The 20061-nt window shown below is 59.1% G+C and overlaps 1 protein-coding gene across 1 annotated transcript in view; it reads left to right on the top strand.

Moving 5' to 3' along the window:
• The window catches only part of NDOR1 (NADPH dependent diflavin oxidoreductase 1), a 40244-nt gene extending 35381 nt beyond the window's left edge, over positions 1-4863 (top strand). Inside the window, exon 15 of the mRNA XM_039506436.1 lies at positions 4601-4863. Within this exon, the coding sequence (XP_039362370.1) occupies positions 4601-4745 (145 nt within the window). The 3' untranslated portion in view covers positions 4746-4863. The remainder of the gene's footprint in view (positions 1-4600) is intronic.
• The last annotated feature ends 15198 nt before the right edge of the window (positions 4864-20061 follow it).

Genomic DNA, 20061 nt, shown 5'->3' with positions numbered 1-20061 from the left:
GATCTCTGCCCAGAACCTAGTGCGCACGAATTCTGACCTGAGCCCAGTTATATCCCGACAGTTGTTAATCAAAGAGTGGGGTCTAGTGGTTAGAGCAAGGCTGGGGAGCCAGGAGACCTGGGCTTATTCCTGGCTCTGCTGCTGCCTCACTATGTGGCCTTGGCCAAGTCACGTTACCTGTCCACCTTCATTCCCCCGTCTGTTGAATGAGGGTAATACTTGCTGTCTCACACGCAGGGGAGTAACATCTGTGAAGTGCTGTGAGGTCAGCGGGTGAATGGGGCTAGGGAAGGCAGATGTAATGTCTGTCCAGCACCTGGAGCATGTCAAGTGCTACGTTAACACGGAGTATCATTAGTTCTGTCCTCATTAATAGCAATAGCAGGAGGGACCGTTCCTCCTCAGCTTCCTCCAATCCACAACAAGAACAGGAAGAACCTCTCCGCTGATCCCGGGGTGAGACCGACCTCCTCTGCATTCCTGGAAGTGCGCAGTAGGTCTTCCTCGGCCACCCAGGACATGCCTGGACCAAGCATCCTCCCCGGGGCACCTCTCCGACTGGCTGTCTGGATGAGCAGTGTCATCTGGCCGAAAACCCTCCAGTTTAAGGTTCAGGGAGCATTTCAAAACTCTGTCATCCCAAAGAACAGCCGGCCACCGTTTTCACAGGCAGCTGGCTCCAGTGCTAGGCACCCAAAGGGGAGAGAGACCTGTTTGGGCATGTGCCTTGTGTGAGTGGGCCCAGAGTCTGCAAGTCACCAGCATCTGTCAGGGTAGCGCCAGCCGCTTCCTGCCACCCATGGCTGAGTCTGGGCACTGCAGTGAGCACCCCCAACGCCGTGTTTTATCTTTCAGTGGTGGTTGGTGTTGCTAGACAGTCCCTAGGGTAGGTGTCCCAGTGACACACACTCCCCGGTTCCCAGGCCAGCTGGGAACCCTGCTGCGACATACCCAGCGCACAGTCCAGACCAGTGAGTAGCTGAGTCACCCCTGCCCTCTAACGTGGGCTGCCCTTCACACTGCTCTGCTGCTGCTGCGGCTCACAAACAGCCTCCAGCAGGTGAGTCACTCCCAGCTTCAGCTGTGCGTACCAGGCACACCCAGGCTCTGCATTATCCTGCAGGGACCCCAGCCTGCTCCCGGCCCCAGGCTTTCCCCAGAAATGTGCTGCCAGCCCTCTCCTGGACAAGACACGCTCATATAAAGTCCGTCATTGTCTGAACAGAAATATTGAGATGCACCAATCTTGTTACCCCCGATGGAGGTTCTGGAACCCACCGGCTTAGCTAAAACAATACAACAAGTTTATTAACTACAAAGAAATAGATTTTAAGTGAATGCAAGTAATGAGGCATAAAAGTCAGAAATGTTACAAGACAAATAATGATAAAACGGAACTAATGGCTAACGTAACAAACTCTGTGAAAGTCAAGGTGACGTTTTTCTCACCATGTGCTCTCAACAATCTTACTGGCCAAATGCCTTAAGCCAGGGCCCCTTCTTCTGTGTAACGGCTGCTTCTGTGGTTCCTTCTGGTGCAGTGAATCGATGCAGAGAAAGAGAGAGAGGAGGAGGGGATCTGTTGGTGTGTCTGCCCTTCCCTTTATCGTCCTGGCCTCCCTTTGAGAAGCATGTGCTGCTGGGCGCTCAGGGGCAGGCAGACTCTGTGGACGGGAACTCCAGGCTGTTTCTTTGCTATGTAGATTTTTCACCCCGGCCTCTTTCCTGCTAAAGATTGGCCACTTAGCAGCTTGACTTAGCCCAGTGACCTTGTTTACACCTGGCTGAGGCGTCGGGTTGGGAACTGGCCTGGCCGCTCCCCAGACTTGGAACGCGTGTGAGTAACACCAGGCAGTGGAATCCCCCAACTTCACCTACGATGTTGCCACACACATTTTACTGGGACAATAATGAGTTTTCAAATGGTACCTTGCCAGGCCTGCTGTGTGCAAAGATTGTTACAGCAGCGGACATGGGTATGTTCCAGGGGTGGCCAAACTGTGACTCGCGAGCTGCATGCGGCTCGTTTACAGTTAAAGTGCGGCTCATGGAGCCCCACCCCCACCCATTCTCCACCTACCAGACCTGCGGGGAGCTCGGGACCTCGACCTTGCAGCAGGGTGGTGGGGTAGGGGCTTCTGCCCAGCGAGGAGGGTGGTGGTGGGGCTGCAGCCCCACGGGGCGCACCTGCCAGGCCTTGGTGCTTCAGCTGGAGCAGAGCCGAAGCCCCGAGCCCCAGCTGGTGCCTCCTGCAGGGCAGAAGCCCCGAGCCCCGGCTGGTGCCTCCTGCAGGGCAGAAGCCCCGAGCCCCGGCTGGTGAGCCCCAGCTCTTGAACTTGTGAAGATTGTGGTATGTGGCTCGGCGGCTCAGTAAGTTTGGGCACCCCGGTATATTCTGTCACGCCGTCGTCCTCCATCTGACCTGTAGAACACAGGCCAAAGGACTGCCCTGAATTAATTCCTGTTTGAACTCGCGAAGGTCTTTTAGAAACCCCCCAGCCGGGATTTAAAATTGTGAGGTTCATTGACCAGCTGCTTGGCACAGTTGCACGGGCCTAGACTCAGCCCTGGTCTACACTAAGGTCGGGGGTCGAACTAGGGTACGCAAATTCAGCTACGTGAATAACGTAGCTGAATTCGAACTACCCTAGTTCGACTCACTTACCCGTCCAGACGCCGCGGAAGCGAACTCCGCGGCTCCAAGGTCGACTCCGGCAACTCCTCCTGCCGCGGTGGAGTACCGGAGTTCGAACTAGCGCTTCCGGGGTTCGAACTATCGCGTCTAGATCAGACGCGATAGTTCGAACTCCGAGCAGTCGAACTTGCCACGTCGACCCAGCAGGTAAGTGTAAACGTGCCCTCAGAATGGTCTGAGATCCAAGAGAAATCCCACAGTCTCTTTGACATCCTGGAGCCCAAAGAAGGGGATACAGTGGCCGTACCCATAAATGAAGGGCCGTAGAGCCAGAAAAGGACCGTGGCTAACTCCTGCGCAGGGCTGATGGAAGGGATTGCGTCCCGCAGAAAGGACTGCCCCCCATCCTGGGATACAGACATTGGGGCAAGTCTGGAACGTCAGATGTTTCCTGGACAGTGACATGAACCTCCCTCATGCCCTCCCGAGATCCTCCTCCAGAGCTCGTCACTCCGGCCTTGCAGGACATCACGGTTCACCCAGCTCATAGGGGGACCTTTGTTTCATAGTAAGGGGCAGACAATGTCGTCACCCAGTGCTACCATACAGCCTGTCCATGGTCCCAGGGGTCTTCACCGAATGCCTGCCTGTATGGGCATTCTGCTCCGGACCCTGGGAGTCTGTGTATGCACCTGGATGACTGACTGACATTCAATGTAGATTGTCTCAGGAGGCCTTTCAGCTCTAACTGTGGTCAGCAAATTGATCCAAGCCATAGGGCTGGTAGGCAGTCTGCCAAAATCCACGCTGGTGCCTAACCAAAGCCACGTGAGTTATAAGGGCAGCCCTGGACTCCAAACAAGCCAACACTCTCCTGTTATCCTGACCCTCTTCCGCACACTACAGAAGATCCGTGGCAGCCCTAGATGCGCCGGTATCATATTCCACCGCCAGTTACTAAGTAGTGAGGGATATTTCCCACCTAACAAACCCCTTCAGAGAAGATCCTTGGTGATCAAAATCACTGTAAAGACAATAGCTGTATGTATACATACATACATACATACATGAAATAATACTCGGAAAACCCCAACAATCTCCAGGGCCGCCGTAAGGCTGCTGCACTGTGACGAAGCGGCACGGCTTTATGCTGTGGTTTGTGATGGGGGTGGGGGGTGAGCGTCATGACTCCATAGCTGGCCATGCCCTTGGTTTTCAGGGCTTGAGCTTGGAGCTGTACCGAGATAGTGGCCCCGTGCGCCAGGGAATGGACACAACGGCTTTTGGAACCCAAGGTTTTGTTTGGGTCTGTGTATCCGGGGAGCCCCCCAGGCCTCCCTCAGTGCAAAGCCGGACAGGCTGCCCCGTAATGCCCGGGAACCCCGGCTCGCAGCCATGTGCCTCAGCTGAGTACCCTGGGCATATACTCCCTGCTGGGGGCTGGACCCTCCCTTGTCCGGCGAGCGCATTGGGTCAAGCGCAAGCTGCTCTGCAGGGGGCTTGTGTCCAGCGACGTGCCCGGGGGCGCTATGACGCCGTGCGTGGTTATAAAGCCGCCGCACAGGAACTGGCCCACAAGGCAGCCAATGGGTGAGCCCTGCTGGGAATAGCTGCGTGCTCACGGCAGGGCTGGAGAAAGGGCTCGAGTGTTGCTACGATGGAGCTCGCCCTCGTACTGGTCAGGACAGCACAGCTGGGTTTGGTCCCACGACCGGGCCAACAAAGCTGAAACCAACCCTTACTGCGCAGCTGTGCCGCAGGAGAGGTAGCTAGTGAGAGAGCTGTGTCCAGCCCAGCCTGGGGCCTTGGAGAAGCAACAGAGGGGACTGCAGAGAAAGCCCGGCCCTGGCCCCAGCAGTGATAGGAATGAACAGAACTGGCCTTACGGGGAGCTGGAGGGGCTGATGTGTTGAGACTCTCCTGTGTTCTGCTTTGTGGTTACAATAGAGACTTTCTCCCTTCCAGAAATGCCAAGGAAATGCCGGCAGCAGTAGCAGAAGCCCTAAAATCCGTGTTCCAGCTGGAAGGGGACCTGTCCCCCTCAGAAGCTGAGGAATATCTAACAGCCTTGGAAAGATCTCGTCGCTTCCAGATGGAAACCTGGTCGTGAGCCTGGAGCCGAGCCTGGGACAGCCTGCTCCTGGCCATTCCCCCGGCCTGCCAAAGGCTTGTAGCTATGTGGGAGTGTCCAGGCCCAGACAACACCCAATAAACCCACCAGCACCTTGTGTCAGCCTCACACTTCAGTCCCAGGGCGGCTCAGCCGGCACAGTTGCCCTGCCGGTGACAGAGGGGAAACTGAGTCACAAAGGGGGGAAATGGCTTGCCCAAGGCTAAGTGAGTCCGTGGCAGAATCACGAGTATATCCAGGCATCCGCCCATGTAAACAAGGCCATGGTGTCCTGTAGTTCCTCTCCGAGAGTCTGCCTCCGCTGCAGAGTGGTGGTGTCACGTAGGGAAGATAGTGAGTCCTTGAATACTTGAACCAGGTGTCACTGATGCCAGTTCACCTTCCGGAGTCTGCCAGTAGCCTGAACGCATGACTCAGAGAGGGGTGAGCTGCCCCACTCCTCCAGGAGCTGAGCCGACACCTACTAAGGACAGTTTAAATGGGGCATATGTAACTGGTTCCCTGCCCAGGCCCTAATGGCCTCCTGTTTCCCCTCCGAGCCAGCAGCCAAGCCTCCTCCCACGCAGTTCTGTGCCATGCAGGCAGCTGAAAACGGGGCGGAGGGAGGGGGCTGCTGCCCAGTGGAGCCACAGACCCAGTGAATGGATGCAGAACCTGCACTTGGAATCTGGAGGGGGTGGGTGTGAGCCTGCGGTTAGTTGGCCAGGGCCCAGCTGCACCTGGGCGGGGAGAACTTCTCCAGGAGCCACATTCACTCTCAGCAACAGCTGTGTGCAGGGCTCCCGGCGACGGTAGCCAGTGCTTTCACTGGACGCTCATGCCCAACCCCTTCCTAGGCTCAGGGGTGCTGGCACACGGGTCCCTGCTGGCAGAAATGGGGCTGGAAGCAGCGTCTGTGCCCCACACATCATCGTGCTGCAGTACAAAGGCCAGAGGCAGGGGTGCACCCACCACCACAAGTCAGTTCCTTCCCAGCTGTCTGCGGCTCGAGGCGGAGCACTACGGCGCTGCTGGTTAGCTGCACAGCTCACTTTTCTTCTTTTGTTTGTTGTTTAGCACAGACTTGGGTGTTCGGGGGCTCCCCGCCCCTTTCTTTGTAATCAGGGCCTGCCTTGACCTCGGCCCTGTGTGTTGGTGGCTTCCCCAGGTGGGTTAGGCCAAACCCCTGGGTTCAAATCCTGCCAGACCTGTCACAGACCATTCCGGCTGCCTCCGCTACTTCAGAGAGCCCCACGTCCCCCTAAGTATAGGGGCTGCTCCAGCTTCGAGAGCAGATCCAGGGAGCTGAGGGGAGACTTATGGAGCATTCCCTGAGACCTGTGGAGTCCGATTTCCCCCCACACACACAACCCCGGTGTAGCTGCTCGGGGAGCACTCTGGTGCCTGAAGAGCTCATGGTGCAGCTTAGGATACTTCGAAGCTTCAGCGGAGGAAAAGGCCCCATTCACCAGAAAGAGAGACTGAAAGGAAGGGAAAAGTCTCCTCTAACGCCAGGGAGCAAGGAGGCCTCACGTCCTGCTGTGGAGACTGCTGAGGCTTCTCCCTGCCCTAGGACCAACAGGAATCCTCTGGCAAGCAGCCCCAGGATCAGAGCCCTCCAAATAGAGGGGCAGCTTAAAGAAATCCTCTTAGACACATGCTCCGGTATTGTCTTCCCAGGGTCACAGCCACAGAGAGCACACGAACCGTTCATCTGTACCATCTCCAGCACTGCTCAGTGTGGCCTCACCCCCAGGAACAGGGTCCAAGTTCACCATTACCAACCAGGTTGCTCTCCCGTGAGGATCCCTGAGTCATGGAAGAACCCGAATCCCCTCTGCTGAGGGGTATCGACCAAGATTGCTTGCTGATGTAGTAGGAAGACGGCCTGAAACATAAGCCCATGTATCAGAAGCCTGGTATGAGGCCTGGGCTAAAGTAGTCAAAACTTTGCTGATATAAAGCAAAGTTAAGTTGTGAGCAAGAGGCAGGCCCTGCTCACAGAATCTGGCAAGAACTGGGCTAATATTGCAGAAACACACATTCCTGAGTGCTGCTAGGCATAAGAATCTAAACACGCACATTCCAGGAAGGTGGTACCAGAACACCTCCATGCCAAACACATTCCCCAAAGAGAACAGGAACACACCGACCCATCCTACAGACAAGGTCAGGCTGACAGTGTGATGGATAGAGACGTACAAGGTGATGGGAGGTAACTAACTACATCAGAGGGACAGTGTGTAACGTGTTTGTACTGATGTATTAAAAGGTATCTCAGAGGGAGCGTCTTTGGCTGGCCTGGGGTTAATGGACTGAGCTAGTCCATTGCAATGGGCATGCGTGTGTTTGTGTACCTGTAACCACTGAGCCAGGGCACTGGGACTGTGCTTCGTTGGCAATAAACCTGACCATGTGCCTTCGCTACGAACCGAGTCTGTGGATTTCTTGGGCCGTTCGATCAGAGCCTGCTGTACGGGTTTTCTGGCTAGAGTCAGGACAGCGCGCAGAGAGAACACACGCAGCCAAACATCTGATGACAGCTGGTGCCAACACCCCCCCTCAAACCAGAGTCCCTGGTGATGCGACAAAGCCTCAACCACCGATACCAACACGGCCCCCAGTACCAACACCAGTAGCTCCCCTCTGGATATGGGAGATGACACCTCTTGGACTTGGACATTTCTGTCCAGGACTCCACCACTTTCCCATTCCAGCCTCTCTCCCTAGGAGGAGACCTCAGGAACCAGCCAATGTAGGAACACCCTTGGGGTACCACTCTGTTCCTCTGTGCTCCACCACTGTGGGGTTCTGGAACCCTTGGGCCCCTTATGGTGACCAGTTTTATAGGTGCCCTCACAAGGACCCACCAAGATCAGCAGCTACTGGTACCTCAGGACCCTCCTCCCCAGGAGGACACCCCCGAGAGGCGCAGGAGGTAAGAGGTGAGACCCCACTATCTAACAAATTCTCTTCCTCACCTGACGAGGCCCCCACCCTATGCAGAGGATTTCAAGAGCTGATAAAAGAATATCAGCAGCCTGGCCAATCCCTTTGGAGGGAATACAAGAAATACAGTGCTCCCTGGTTGAGTATTTCACATACCTCCTCCCAAGGCAAGATTGCCGTGCTCGTTTATGACACGTTACTCTCACCAGCCCATATAGTATAGCACAGACACCAACTTTTGTTGGCGCCGGTGGGTGCTCGTGCCCCCCCCCAGCCCTGCCCTGACTCCTCCCCCTCCCTGCCCCATTGGATCCCTCCCCAGATCCCCACCCTGGCCCTGCCTCTTCCCCAAGCGCTCTGCATTCCTCCTCCTCCCGCATCCCTCCCAGGCTTGCTGCGCGAAACAGCTGTTTTGTGGCGCAAGTGCTGGGAGGGAGGGGGAGAAGTAGGACACGGCGGCCCGCTCAGGGGAGGAGGCGGAGCGGAGGCAGAGGTGAGCTGGTTCAGGGAGCTGCCGGGTGCTCCACACCCACCAATTTTTCCCCGTGGGTGCTCCAGCCCCGGAGCACCCACGGAGTCGGCGCCTATGTGGTATAGCATACACCAGCTACCATACCCTCACATGCAACAAGTCAGACAAAAAGTAATATGTACCCATCCAACCCCTAACTCCCTGGTAGTCAGCGCTTCAGTGAAACAAATGGACAGTGTCAATCCAGATCGACTCCCTCCAATAAAGAACTCAGGCATTGGGGGCTTCTTGGCTGCAAGAGCCATTCCTCAGCTGCTCTCCAGTTCAGAGCTGCCAACTATCCTGCCTTGATGGGAAAATGGACTTTCCAAATGACAGCGAGTTTTCACTTTGGATGGATCCCAAAGGGATCCGTTTCAGGCTGTTGTCACAGAAGGCCTGATAATCATTAACGCTTCCTTGCAGGCTTCTCTCGATGCGACAGGCACAGCCTCACACCTTTGTCACGCCTCAAGCCTTCTGGCTGCAAGCTCCAGGCCTTCCCAGGGAGATGCAAAATATCACGGAGAACCTTCCTTTCAAAGGGGCCAAGTTCTTCAGTGATGACCCCGATGAATCCTGCCACTCACGTGACTCTGCGAGCCGTCCGTGCATACACCCTTGCAAAAAACAAAAAACACAGCAAGTTGCAGATGGCACAACGATCTCACCCAGATCAGTACCAAGCCTCCCCAGCAGAACCATCTAAAAAGAGGTCCACATTTCACAAAAATGGACCATCATCTACACTGTCCTCCCCACCGGCGACCTCCAAGTGTCCATTTTGACCCACTGGTAGGGAATCATGAATCATCCCCTACTCTGGATCTAATGGTGCTCCAAGCCACCCACCATCCACCCTATGGAAACCATCTCTCCCATTTCCTACCTTCTTGGGATCTCATCATTTCAGACAGATGGATCCAAGAAGAGGTTTCAACAGGATAGTCCATCCAATTCAACTCCACCCACCCATCCACTCTCATCCCTGTCCCTCTTCAGGGATCCTTTGGGACCAACTGGGAATTTCCTGTAATATTTTTAAGATGCCCACGTGTGCCTCAGTTTCCCCCAAATGCTATGTTGTTACCCAGGAGTGGAAATGGACTGGTTGCTCCCAGGGCAGGCTCAGAGAGAGTGCTATGAAAGTCATCTGGCTGTCTGAGCGGGGCTGGGTCACCGAAAAGGACTAGCTGAGGCCAGCCCCATATCAATGCGGAATCTGAAAAGACAAAGGCAAATCCAGTCACCAGGACATCAACACCTAGCAACCAAGGCCCCAGAGGGCGATGGATTTCCCCACCTCTCAGCTGGGAAGCTGAGCAGTGCCCCAGCTCGAGAACAAAGGACTGAGGAGGTGTGAGGTGGCGGATAAGAGCTGGCTGCTGGAAGGAGTCTCTCTCACCTGGGAACTGACCAAGGAAGTTGGATGGAGACAGATGGAGCTTGGGCAGTGGGGTTCACTACAGCTTGGCTGGGCTCTGGACTAGCCAGAATGGTCTGTGCTTTAACCTTCAGTTCTCTCTGCCAACTAAGGACTTCCCATGCTGTGCTCCAGCTGACTAACACAAACCCGACTGTTTTGACAGTGCTGTTTGGGTGTCATTGCAAATGCTTGCTGAGGTGCATTAGTCCCTGCAGAGTGGACAAGTCTCTACCAGGAACCTCTTTCAGTTGAACTTGCTGAACAGAGCTCATAGTATGAAGCAGGGGAGCGGACGGCCCAGAGGTCCAGTCTAAGGAGGTGGTCAGGCTATGTGGCCTACCCAGGAGGAAGCGAGAGACCTGGGAGTCTGGCACACTGAAGGGGTATCTGAGACTGTCCCAATCCTGGGGGCGTAGCCCGGATGCTGTGGATCTGCGACAGTTGGTGTCAGCGGTGGGATGTTGACTGCACCAGTAGTATTTTGCAATAAGTGACTTGCAGCAGTAAAACAAGGTAAGTCAAAGGAAACAGCAAGGAGATGTCTTAGAACCACCTCCATAAGAAGGACATCGCAAACCTGTGCAGGGAGAGAGGGCGAAGCGTTGGGAAACGCAACAAGACACAGCTGACTGCATGTCTGGAGAAAGGTGATCAGTCCAGGAAGCAGGTTCCAGACAGAGTTTCAAGAGGGTCCGAGAATGACAGAGGGAGCAGCAGGGCATCCTCAAGACTCAGTTCCCTGTCCAGCAGGGCATCGTCACGACCTGGTTCCCCAGCAATAGATTTGAGGTGGTGGGAGTTGGAGCTGAGAACGAAGGACCATGAGAAGCAGAGGAAGCATGAACTGGAGATGGAGATGCAGGGGGGCAAGAGGACCACAGGGGTAAGTGGGGAAAGACCCCAGGATGCCATTTCTGCAGGGAGTCTAGATACCAAATTGTTGCCAAGTTTAAGGAGGGGGGGATATAATGCTGAGCTCACTGTCTTTGAAGAGGCTTGTGGTTTGAACCTGGCTGACCCTGTGAACCGGCTCCACTGCTCACCTGCTTGCTCGGTCCTGAAGCCCTAGAGGTGTGTAGCCAGATGGACAGAGTTGATACTGGGGACTATGAACAGTTCAAAAAGCCACCCCCCAACCCCAAGGGGAGACTGTCTCCACAGATGGGGTAAGGGTGCAGCTGTCACTACTTTGGAGAATTTGTACCATCTGGTTGGGGTGGAACAACTCTCTGAGATCTGTCCCTACAAGCTCAAATGTTGTTAGCGGACAGGAAGCCTAAGGATCTGCATCATGCAGGGCAGTTGGCAGATGAGTTTGTGGACAGTATCTGGGTATGAAAACAAACCCAAAGGGGTCTTGGGAAAGGGAACCAGTGGAGGTGCCCTAGAAGTGGGATTCAGTTAAACCCAATGTTAGGGGTTGGCGGGGATGGGGGGATCAGAGCCTGCCCTGTACTGGTAAGTGCCCTCCCCCTCGGCAGCTGGGGGCTCCGGCAGCTATTTAAAGGGCCCAGGACTCCCCTGCTTCTACCACCCCAGCCCTTTAATAGTCCCCGGAGCCCCGCTGCTGCTACCCCTCCTCCCAGCCCTGGCCCAGCCCCCTTACCATGCTGCTCAGGGCAGCGTGTATGGATGCCGCGTGGCCCGCTGGAGCTCACAGCCCCACCCCCTTACCATGCTGCTCAAAGCAGCAGGAGCTGCCCAGGAGCGGTCCAGAGCGCTGGCGGCATGGCACACTGAGGCTCTGCAAGAAGGGGGAGCCGGGAGCTCAGGCAGGCTGGACAGGACGGTCCCGCGGGCTGGAGTTTGCCCACCCCTTTAACAACCGGTTCTAAACCGGCTTCTAAATTTAAGAACCGGTTCGCGCAAACCGGCTCCAGCTCACCACTGTCCTAGACTCCCTCCTTCACAGAAAAAATGAAGGGAGAGCTGATTTCCACTCAGAGACGGTCAGAATGGGGTTTGGAGTGCGTTTTGGCGTGCTACAAAGCTGGAGCACATACCCCCCCCCCCCCCGCCCCCGGCAGCGGTTCTCAAACTGTGGGTCGGGACCCCATGGTAATGGGGTTGTCAGTGCTGGGGTTACACTTGATGGGACCCGGGCCGAAGCCTGAGCCCCACCGCCCAGGGCCAGAGCCAGAGTCCAAGGGCTTCAGCCCTGGGTGGGAGGCTCAGGCCCCGGCCCCCCAGCCTGGGCAGTGGGGCTTGGGCTCTGGCTCCCCTGCCTGGGGGGTCGGGGCTCAGGCTCAGGCTTTGGCCTCCACCCCCGGGGTCATGCAGTAATTTTTGTTGTCAGATGGGGGTTGCGGTGCAATGAAGTTTGAGAACCCCTGTGGATCCATCCACCTCCATAGTCCCACCTGAGAACATACCCATCACAGACACTTGCAGGACCATCACCTGGGTGTCCGCGCACACATTTCCCAAGCACTATGCGGTCCTGACTGCTTTCAGGGCGGCTGGGCCTTCGGCGATGCTGATCTCCCACCTCTACTGCAGCCGCCTCCACCGCACTGGGGCACTGCTTGGGACGCTCCAGCTGTGGAACACCCATGGGGACTGGAGGAAGGAGCAGGGTACTTAGCTTCGCTGAAGTTCTTCAACATCCTTTGTCCCTATGGGTGCTCCACTACCCATCCCCCTCCCTCTCTGCTTCCGAGTTCTGCCTCTGGGTTGAGGAGGAGCAGGAGCAGTGGTGGGTTCACCCCTCCCTCTATACTCTTGTGCTGGAGCATGAGGGTGTGTAGGTAGGACACAGGCATGGACCCACAAGCACTGCTGACAACAGTTGGAGAGGGCAGGGGTGCACACACACCTTGTCATGGAGCACCACCTCCAAGAACTCCGGTTACTGGGCGGGTCAGTAAGCTCTCCTGCTGGGATCCAAACAGCACCAGTTACCACCAGTAACTAAGGCTGCACTAGCAGAGGCTGAAGACGCAGGGGCCAGTGTTAGTGGGGAGGGGGTAACCAAGCATCCTGCAAACACACTTGCCTTGTACTCAGCAAGGTGGGTGCTGGCTTTCTCTGGCTGCGTGTGGCTGTGGCCCCTTTGCCATTGCCCCTCTGCCCCCCGGTGCCTGGGTCCATGTGTCTCCGGGGCCCGGGCCCTTTCCCCTCCTGCCTGGCTCTCTGAAATTCTTAGCCACCCTGTAAACAGTCATTAGTGCCCTGGATGTGAGTCAGACCCCAGGCTGGGAGCCTGACGAGCTCTGAGCTGGCCTCTCTGCTGCCCTGGGCCAGGGTGTGCATGTTCTCAGGCAGGAAGGGGAAGTGAGTGAACATGTCATCCCCGTGCGGGCTCCCACCCCGGATCAACAGGGCCTCCCGCGGCCAGAGGGGCAGCAGACACAGGGGATAGTTACCTCTCCAAGGTCTGCATCAGTCTGTACTTGTCCTGCCTTGGTTAGAGCAGTTCTCAAACTTCCCTGCACCGCGACCCCCCTTCTGACAACAAAAATCACGACATGACCCCAGGAGGGGGAACCAAAGCCCGAGCCCACTTGAGCCCCACTGCCCCAGGCAGGGGAGCCAAAGCCCAAACCCAAGCCCCACCCAGGGCTGAAGCCCTCAAGCTTTGGGTTAAGCTCCGGGCGTTGGTCCCAGGCGATGGGGCTCAGGCTTCGGCCCTGACACCAGCCCTGGCAACCCCATTACCATGGGGTCACAACCCGCACTTTGAGACCGGCTGGTTTAGAGGCAGCGGCTGGAGGAAGTTAGCTGTTGGCTGGGTCTCTTCCCCACCCCGTCAGTTAGCCAGGGGAAGTGGGAGGGCTGGAAAGGGCTGGCTTGATAGACCGGGAGGCCCTGTATCCTGCCCTTCTCCACACGCACTCAGGCCTTGGTGTGTCTCTTGTTGGCAAAGGGGTGATTGCAGCGACTGCCCTGCACATGGACACCTGGCCCCTGAGACAATCTGTCCTTGTTAAAGGGCCCTGGCTGTGCTGGGTGGCTACCAGGCCGGGCTGTGAGCTCAGGGATTACCCAGCGCAGCCTGGCAGAGCTTGTCCCACCAAGCAGCGAACTCCCTAGTGCCTGAGGGGAGCTCACCCTGCTCCAGCGAGAGGCGCCAAGTGCAGCCTTGGAGACCTAGAGGAGGGTTGGTGATGGCAGACGGTGCCTCTGGCCCAGCAGCCTCCTGAGGTGCCTGGGGAGAGGGGAAGGGGGCAGGTCACAGCCAGCCCGTTCCACGGGCGATGGGGCCAGGGGAGGCTGGCGAGGGGGGGAGGGGGCAGGGGCTGTCAGATCAGCAGGACAGACACAAGCCCAGAGGCTGGAGACGTGGGCGGGTGGGAAGTCCCCGTCCCCCCGGCAAGTGCCGGTGTCCCGCGGCTCTGCTCCGGGGAGCGGGCTGGGGGGCTGCAGGGCGGGACCGGGGAGCGGGTGGCCCCTCGGTCACACGGGGGCTGGGGTCGGGGCTGGCTCCGGGAAGAGCTGAGTAGGGGCGCGGCCCCTGCAGCCGCCGAACCAGCCGGGCAGCGAGGCTGGCCCCGGGCCAGGGAGGCCGAGCCGGGGGCGGGGCGGGGCGGGGCGGCGGCTGCCGGGTCCCGCCTGCCCGGGTCGGGCTGCCCTGGGCGCGGGGCACCGGCCGGCCCCGAGCCAGCGAGTAGCCGCAGCTTCCGTTGATCCGCCACCGCGATGGCAGCCGCTGTCCTGCGGGCAGAGCCGCCCCCCGCCCCGGCGCCCCTCGGCGGGTCCGGCCCCGCGCCCGGGGAGCGGGGCGAGCTGCCGCCTCCGGGGAGCCGGGACCGGGAGCCGGCCCGGCAGGAGGGCGAGGCGCAGAGCGAGCCGGGGGCCTGGGGAGGCGAAGGAGGCGCCCGGCCGGGGGACAGCGGGGCCCCGGATCTGGGGGGCGAGGACGGAGCGTGGGAGCCTCTCCTGGATCAGCGCAAAGCGCCAGCTGCCTGCGGCCCCGCCAGCGCGTCCCTGGGCGGAGGGCACCTCTGCCCAGTGCCAGCCCCGCTCAGCCTGGTGCCAGCGGCTGGCAGCAGCCCAGGGGCTCCCCAGGGGCTGCCCAGCCTGGAAAGGAGCTCCAGCCAGACCTCCAGCCGGAGCCTGAGCCCCTCCAGTGCGCCTCTGGGCGGGGGGCACCTCTGCCCGGCGTCAGCCCCGCTCAGCCTGGTGCCAGCGGCTGGCAGCAGCCCAGGGGCTCCCCAGGGGCTGCCCAGCCTGGAAAGGACCTCCAGCCAGACCTCCAGCCGGAGCCTGAGCCCCCCCAGCGCAGGAGCAGGAGAGCAGGCCCCGGGCAGTGCGGCCGAGTCCTGCTGCGCCCTGGGGGAAGCTGGCAGCGCCGAGGAGGAGTGCCCCATCTGCACGGAGCCCTATGACAGCGGGCGGCACACGCGGGCCCTGCTCAACTGCAGACACGTGCTATGCAGCGACTGCCTGCACGCCATCATGGACCGGGCCGGCGCCGCCGACATTGGCCGCGTGCGCTGCCCCATCTGCCGCCAGAAGACCCCCATGCTGGAGTGGGAGATCTGCAAGCTCCAGGAGGAGCTGCTGCTGCTGCACACCCAGCCTAACCCGGCCTCCCCGCTGGCACTGCCCATGCCGCCCCCGCTGCCGCCCCGGAGGCCAGGGCTCTGCGGGGCACTGGAGCACCACTTCCAGGTGCGCTTCCACACTAGCCGCATGTTCGGCTGCCTGCCCTGCGTGCGCTACCCCCTGTGCCTGGTCAGCGGCCTGGGCAGCCTGCAACGCCGCTGCCGCTGCTGCTACCTGCTTTCGCTGGCCGCGCTGCTGGCCGCAGAGACGCTCAGCCTGCTGCTCATCTTCCTGCCCATCGTGCTGCTCGTGCTGCTCTTCCTCATCCTGGACAAATAGCGCCGAGACCCGGAGGCCTCTCCAGCCAGGCCAGAGTGCGGGCAGTGATCAATGCAGGGGAGGGGATTGGAGGCGGGGGCCCTGGGCAAGGCCAGGCTGGGTGTCCCTACCCCCATCAGGAGGGCTAAGCCGCAGGTGTTGGGCTGCGGTGTTCAGCCCGGGGAGAACCCTGGCGCCCTGGCCAGCATCCCCACTCTCAGTGAGGCCGGCTCTGCAGGCCAGGAGAGACACAGCTGGGCCGCAGCGAAGCCCTTTCCAGCTGAGTTGGGCTTCTGTCCCCGCTGTCGGTAAGAACATAAGAATGGCCCTGCTGGGTCAGACCAAGGGTCCATCTAGCCCAGTATCCTGTCGTCTGACAGTGGCCAGTGCCCCACGCCCCAGAGGCAATGAACAGAACAGCTAATCATCAAGTGATCCATCCCCTGTCACCCATTCCCAGCTTCTGGCAAACAGAGGCCAGGGACACCATCCCTGCCAATCCCGGCTAACAGCCATTGATGGATCTGTTCTCCATGAACTTATCTAGTTCTTTTTTGAACCCTGTTATGGTCTTGGCCTTCACAACATCCTCTGGCAAGGAGTTCCACAGGCTGACTGTGCGTTGGGTGAAGAGATACTTCCTTTTGTTTTTTTCAAATAAAAGGAAGCAGAGCACCAGCAGGGCCCCCCTGGGCACTCCATGCCGGTGCCCGTGCACAGGGAGAGGGGCAGGGGTTCTCTGCTCACAGAAGGGCCCAGACGTGAGCTAAACGCAGGAGGTGCCGAGCTCTGACAAATCTGGAGCAGAAATGGAGGCCATGGGGCCAGCCAGTCCCAAAGCAGAGTTTAAACTGTGCCCCAGGGCAAACAGTACCACACTCCTGCAGCCTGCCCACATCAGTCGGTGTCACTGGAGCAGAGGTGGGGCAGAAGCACTGAGCACAGGGCAAGGCAGGGCTGGGCTGGCCAGGCCAGGGGTGGTTCGTGTCTGGTTCCCTCTCTTGTTCAGTCAAAAGATTCTGTCTCCTCCAATTCAGACTGTGAAAATACAAACGATTGACTTGAGAAGCGTCTGTCTGAATGCAGAGCCCATGGGTGCGACAGGGGTGGGTGCCCTGCAAGCTTTCCCTGCGCTCCTCATCTGCAGCCCAATTTGGGTTCTTCTCCCCCCAACCTTCTCTACCCCTCCCTCCTACCCTACAGCCCCCTCGGTCCTTGCTCTGCTCTGCCCAGCACCGGCTCCTGCTCCCTGGTCGTAGCCCTTCACTGAACAGCCACCGCCCACCATGCCGAATTCTGTGGGGATCTGGGCAAAGGGAAACAGATCCACCAAACTCCTTGCCCGTGTGACCAGGAAGGATTTAAACCAAGCCTGGAAGGCCAGTGCACTAGCCTTGAGCGGTGCCCGAGTTGCCAGCTGGGAGGCAACTGACCTCACAGGGCCGGGGCTATGGCGTGTTCAGTGCAGCCTGGGGCACTGCCAGCCACAGACCCCCTGTCCCAGCAAACCCGGCTATAAAGCAGAGCAGCTCTTGGCTCCGTGTCCATGGTCTTGCTCCCAGCCTGTTGGCTCCTGCTACACAGGACTGGCTGGTTATTCTGCTTGTCTGTACAGCTGGGCACTCCCCCTCCTCCCCCCACCATGCAGCAGGCAGAGGGGCTTGGTCCCCTGCAAGCCACGTGACCCAATTGACCCAGGTCAGCACCTTGGGGCTGCACAGGTGATGCTCTCTGGGAATGACACAATTCTCATGCTAATGCATGAGCCCAGCTCCCTCCCCTAGTGCCAGCTCTGTGCCCCCCAGTGCGGCCGAGCGGGGGAGGGAAGCTCGGAGTCCGACCCGCCTGGGGAAGGGGAGATCTGCTCAGCCTTTTACAGCCCCTTTCCGGGGGAGCTGCCGCTGGCACTACTGTGTGCACAGGGAAGTCCTGGCTTCTGATGGGCTGCTGTTGCTTTCCTTGGTTTAACCATTTGCAGCTAATGGATCACATCAGGCCCCCCTCCCCCAGCCCTCTGCAGGGTGGGGCGGCGGGGGGGGGTCACTCCAGGTGGCACCAATGGCTCTTAGCAACAGAACGGCCTATTAGTGCAGAGCCAACACCAGGAGCAGCCCTGCCTGGCCCCAGCAACTGCCAGCTGTTTGCTGGCCTCATGCTTGGCCTCCGCAGGCCGGTACCGGTCCCTGCCTGGGTCCTTCAGGCTCCTGCTTGCCCTTCCCTGCACAGAGATAAGGGACCCGGCGCTGCCCGGCTCTCCCCCAAGGGCACAGTAATGTCAGAGCAGGGCCTGCTCCATGCCACTGCCAGAGAGCCTGGTGCCCCTGCACCTCCAGGGCTCTGTGAGGGTGCAGTGCTCTGTCCCCAGCACAGGGGCCCCACCTGCCCGGAGCCACTGTGCCTTGCCCGGCCGGCCTAACCCCCAGCCTAGGGCAGCTCTCCACTGGGCCCAGGTTACACAGCACAAAGCGCTCCCACTGCCAGGGAACAGCCCCCAGGCAAGGCTGGCCTCCCATCGGCATGTGCACAGGCATCCCCTCTGCCTGAGCGCTGGCTCCCCCTCTCGCTATGGGGCAGGATTCCTGCACAGGGAGCCAGCGGGGCAGGGAGGTGAGGCCAGCGGGGCCACTGCTCAGGGTACCGGCCAGCTAGAGCAGCAAACAGGCGCATGAGGGGCAGGGGGTGTGAGTGTCAGTCTGGGGGAGGCGAGTTCCTGGGAAGTCACAGGTAGAGGACAGAGAAGACCGTTGGGCTCATCTCGTGTCACGTGCTAGCCACCCAGGGCTGGTTAGATCAGTGCAATCAGAGAATCTCAGGGTTGGAAGGGACCTCAGAAGGTATCTAGTCCAACCCCCTGCTCAAAGCAGGGCCAATCCCCAGACAGATTTTTGCCCCGGATCCCTAAATGGCCTCCTCAAGGACTGAACTCACAACCCTGGGTTTAGCAGGCCAATGCTCAAACCACTGAGCGATCCCTCCCCGCAGTAGTGCAGGGCCAGTCATCCTCTGGGCACACCGGGCAGGGAAAGGTGTGGGGGCAGCTCCGCTGCTCAGCCTGATCAGCCCCTTCCCCACACACAATCAGGGGCCAGTGCCCAGCTCCTCATTAACGTTCCCACCCGAGTGACAGAACGGATCCAAGGCATCTCCCACCTCCTATGGGCTCCTGGGAAACTCCTGTTTAGCCGCAAACCTGGAGACGCGGCTGCTCCATTAACAGCTCCTGCTGTTCCACTGCCTGGCCAGGGCCTCAGCCAGCCCTTCCGAGCCCACCCCCATTGGGTTCCTGCCTGGGGAGGCCTAGATGCCATGTCACCCTGGGCACTGCGGCCAGTCCCTGCTCCCCTCCATGTCGGGATCTAGCATGAATCACCTCCGTGGCACTGGCACTCAGGAGAGGAAGCTACTCAGTTCTGCTGAGTCCTGTCTTGCTGTGTGCACTGCTCGCGGGCACCAGCTTCTCAGGAGGCTCTCTCCACGGCTGCTCCTTGTGCTGGGGAGCCCATGTGCTGCCAGGGGAGTGCCCATCCTGCCCAGGGTGCTGCATCCCCAGCCATCTCTCTGGATGAGCACCTGCACGTTCAGTGTTGCAATGCCTATACCCCTTGGTGGCTGTCCCTGGGGATGCAGGGAGGAAGCGTGTCCCCATGTAGATATGTGCACATGCATACACACGTGCACACCAACATGTGGACATGCACACACACGTGCACACACATGCATGTGTACACATGTTCCCGTGCACTCACATTCACATGCAGACCCATACACACGCACACACACGATACCAGCAGAGGCACCCCCCCACCCAAATTGGACCTCACTCCACACAGCTGGAGGCAAGGGTGGGAATACAACCAGCACTGGCCTATCCTAACCCAGGTGTACCCCACAAGGCTGCAAAAGTCAGCCTGCAATCCCCTCATCTTTACTATGCAGGAGCAGCCTGTAGAGACTACTAGTCCCAGCATGCACTGCCGTCAGTGCCCTTTAAATGAAGTATTGCACGCTGGGACATGTAGTCTCCTGAGCCGCCTCCTGCGAGACGAGGTGGGGGAGGTGATACCTTTGACTGGACCAACACCTGTTGGGGAGAGAGAAGCTTTCAAGGCACACAGAGCTCTTCTTCTGCCAACCAGAAGCAGCTGCCGGGCCCAGTGCAGCGCCCCACCCCTGCTGGGAACATTCATGGGACTCCCCAAACACCCAGCGCTGCCTGATGGGACTAGGGTTGTCAACTTTCCATTTTTTCAAAACCGATACTACAGGCCCCCATGTTGCTTACACCCCCTTCCCCCAGACTCACCTGCCGCCTGCCAAGCCAGGGTGGGAGGAGCGGATGCGGAGCCTGCCTGCCTGCCCGAGCGGGGCACAGTGAAGTGGGGGCGAGGGGGAGTCTGTCCGTGGGATGAGGGCCAGAGAGAGCTGGGTCCCTGGGAGGCTGAGAAGGTGGAATGGGCCATCACAGGTGGCAAGCTCGGCTGCTGGACACCCTGGGTGCCAACCCCGCTCCTCAAGCACCGTGCGCTGTCAGCATCCTGCCTCCTCCTCCTCCTCCAGCAACTGCTGTTCTTCCTACCCTCCTTGTGGCAGAGGCTGATCGCAGCACCGCTGTCTGGACACTGCAC

This window comes from Mauremys reevesii, linkage group 19, assembly GCF_016161935.1.
Source record: "Mauremys reevesii isolate NIE-2019 linkage group 19, ASM1616193v1, whole genome shotgun sequence".
Lineage (NCBI taxonomy): Eukaryota > Metazoa > Chordata > Testudines > Geoemydidae > Mauremys > Mauremys reevesii.
This window is presented reverse-complemented; position numbering and strand designations above follow the sequence as displayed.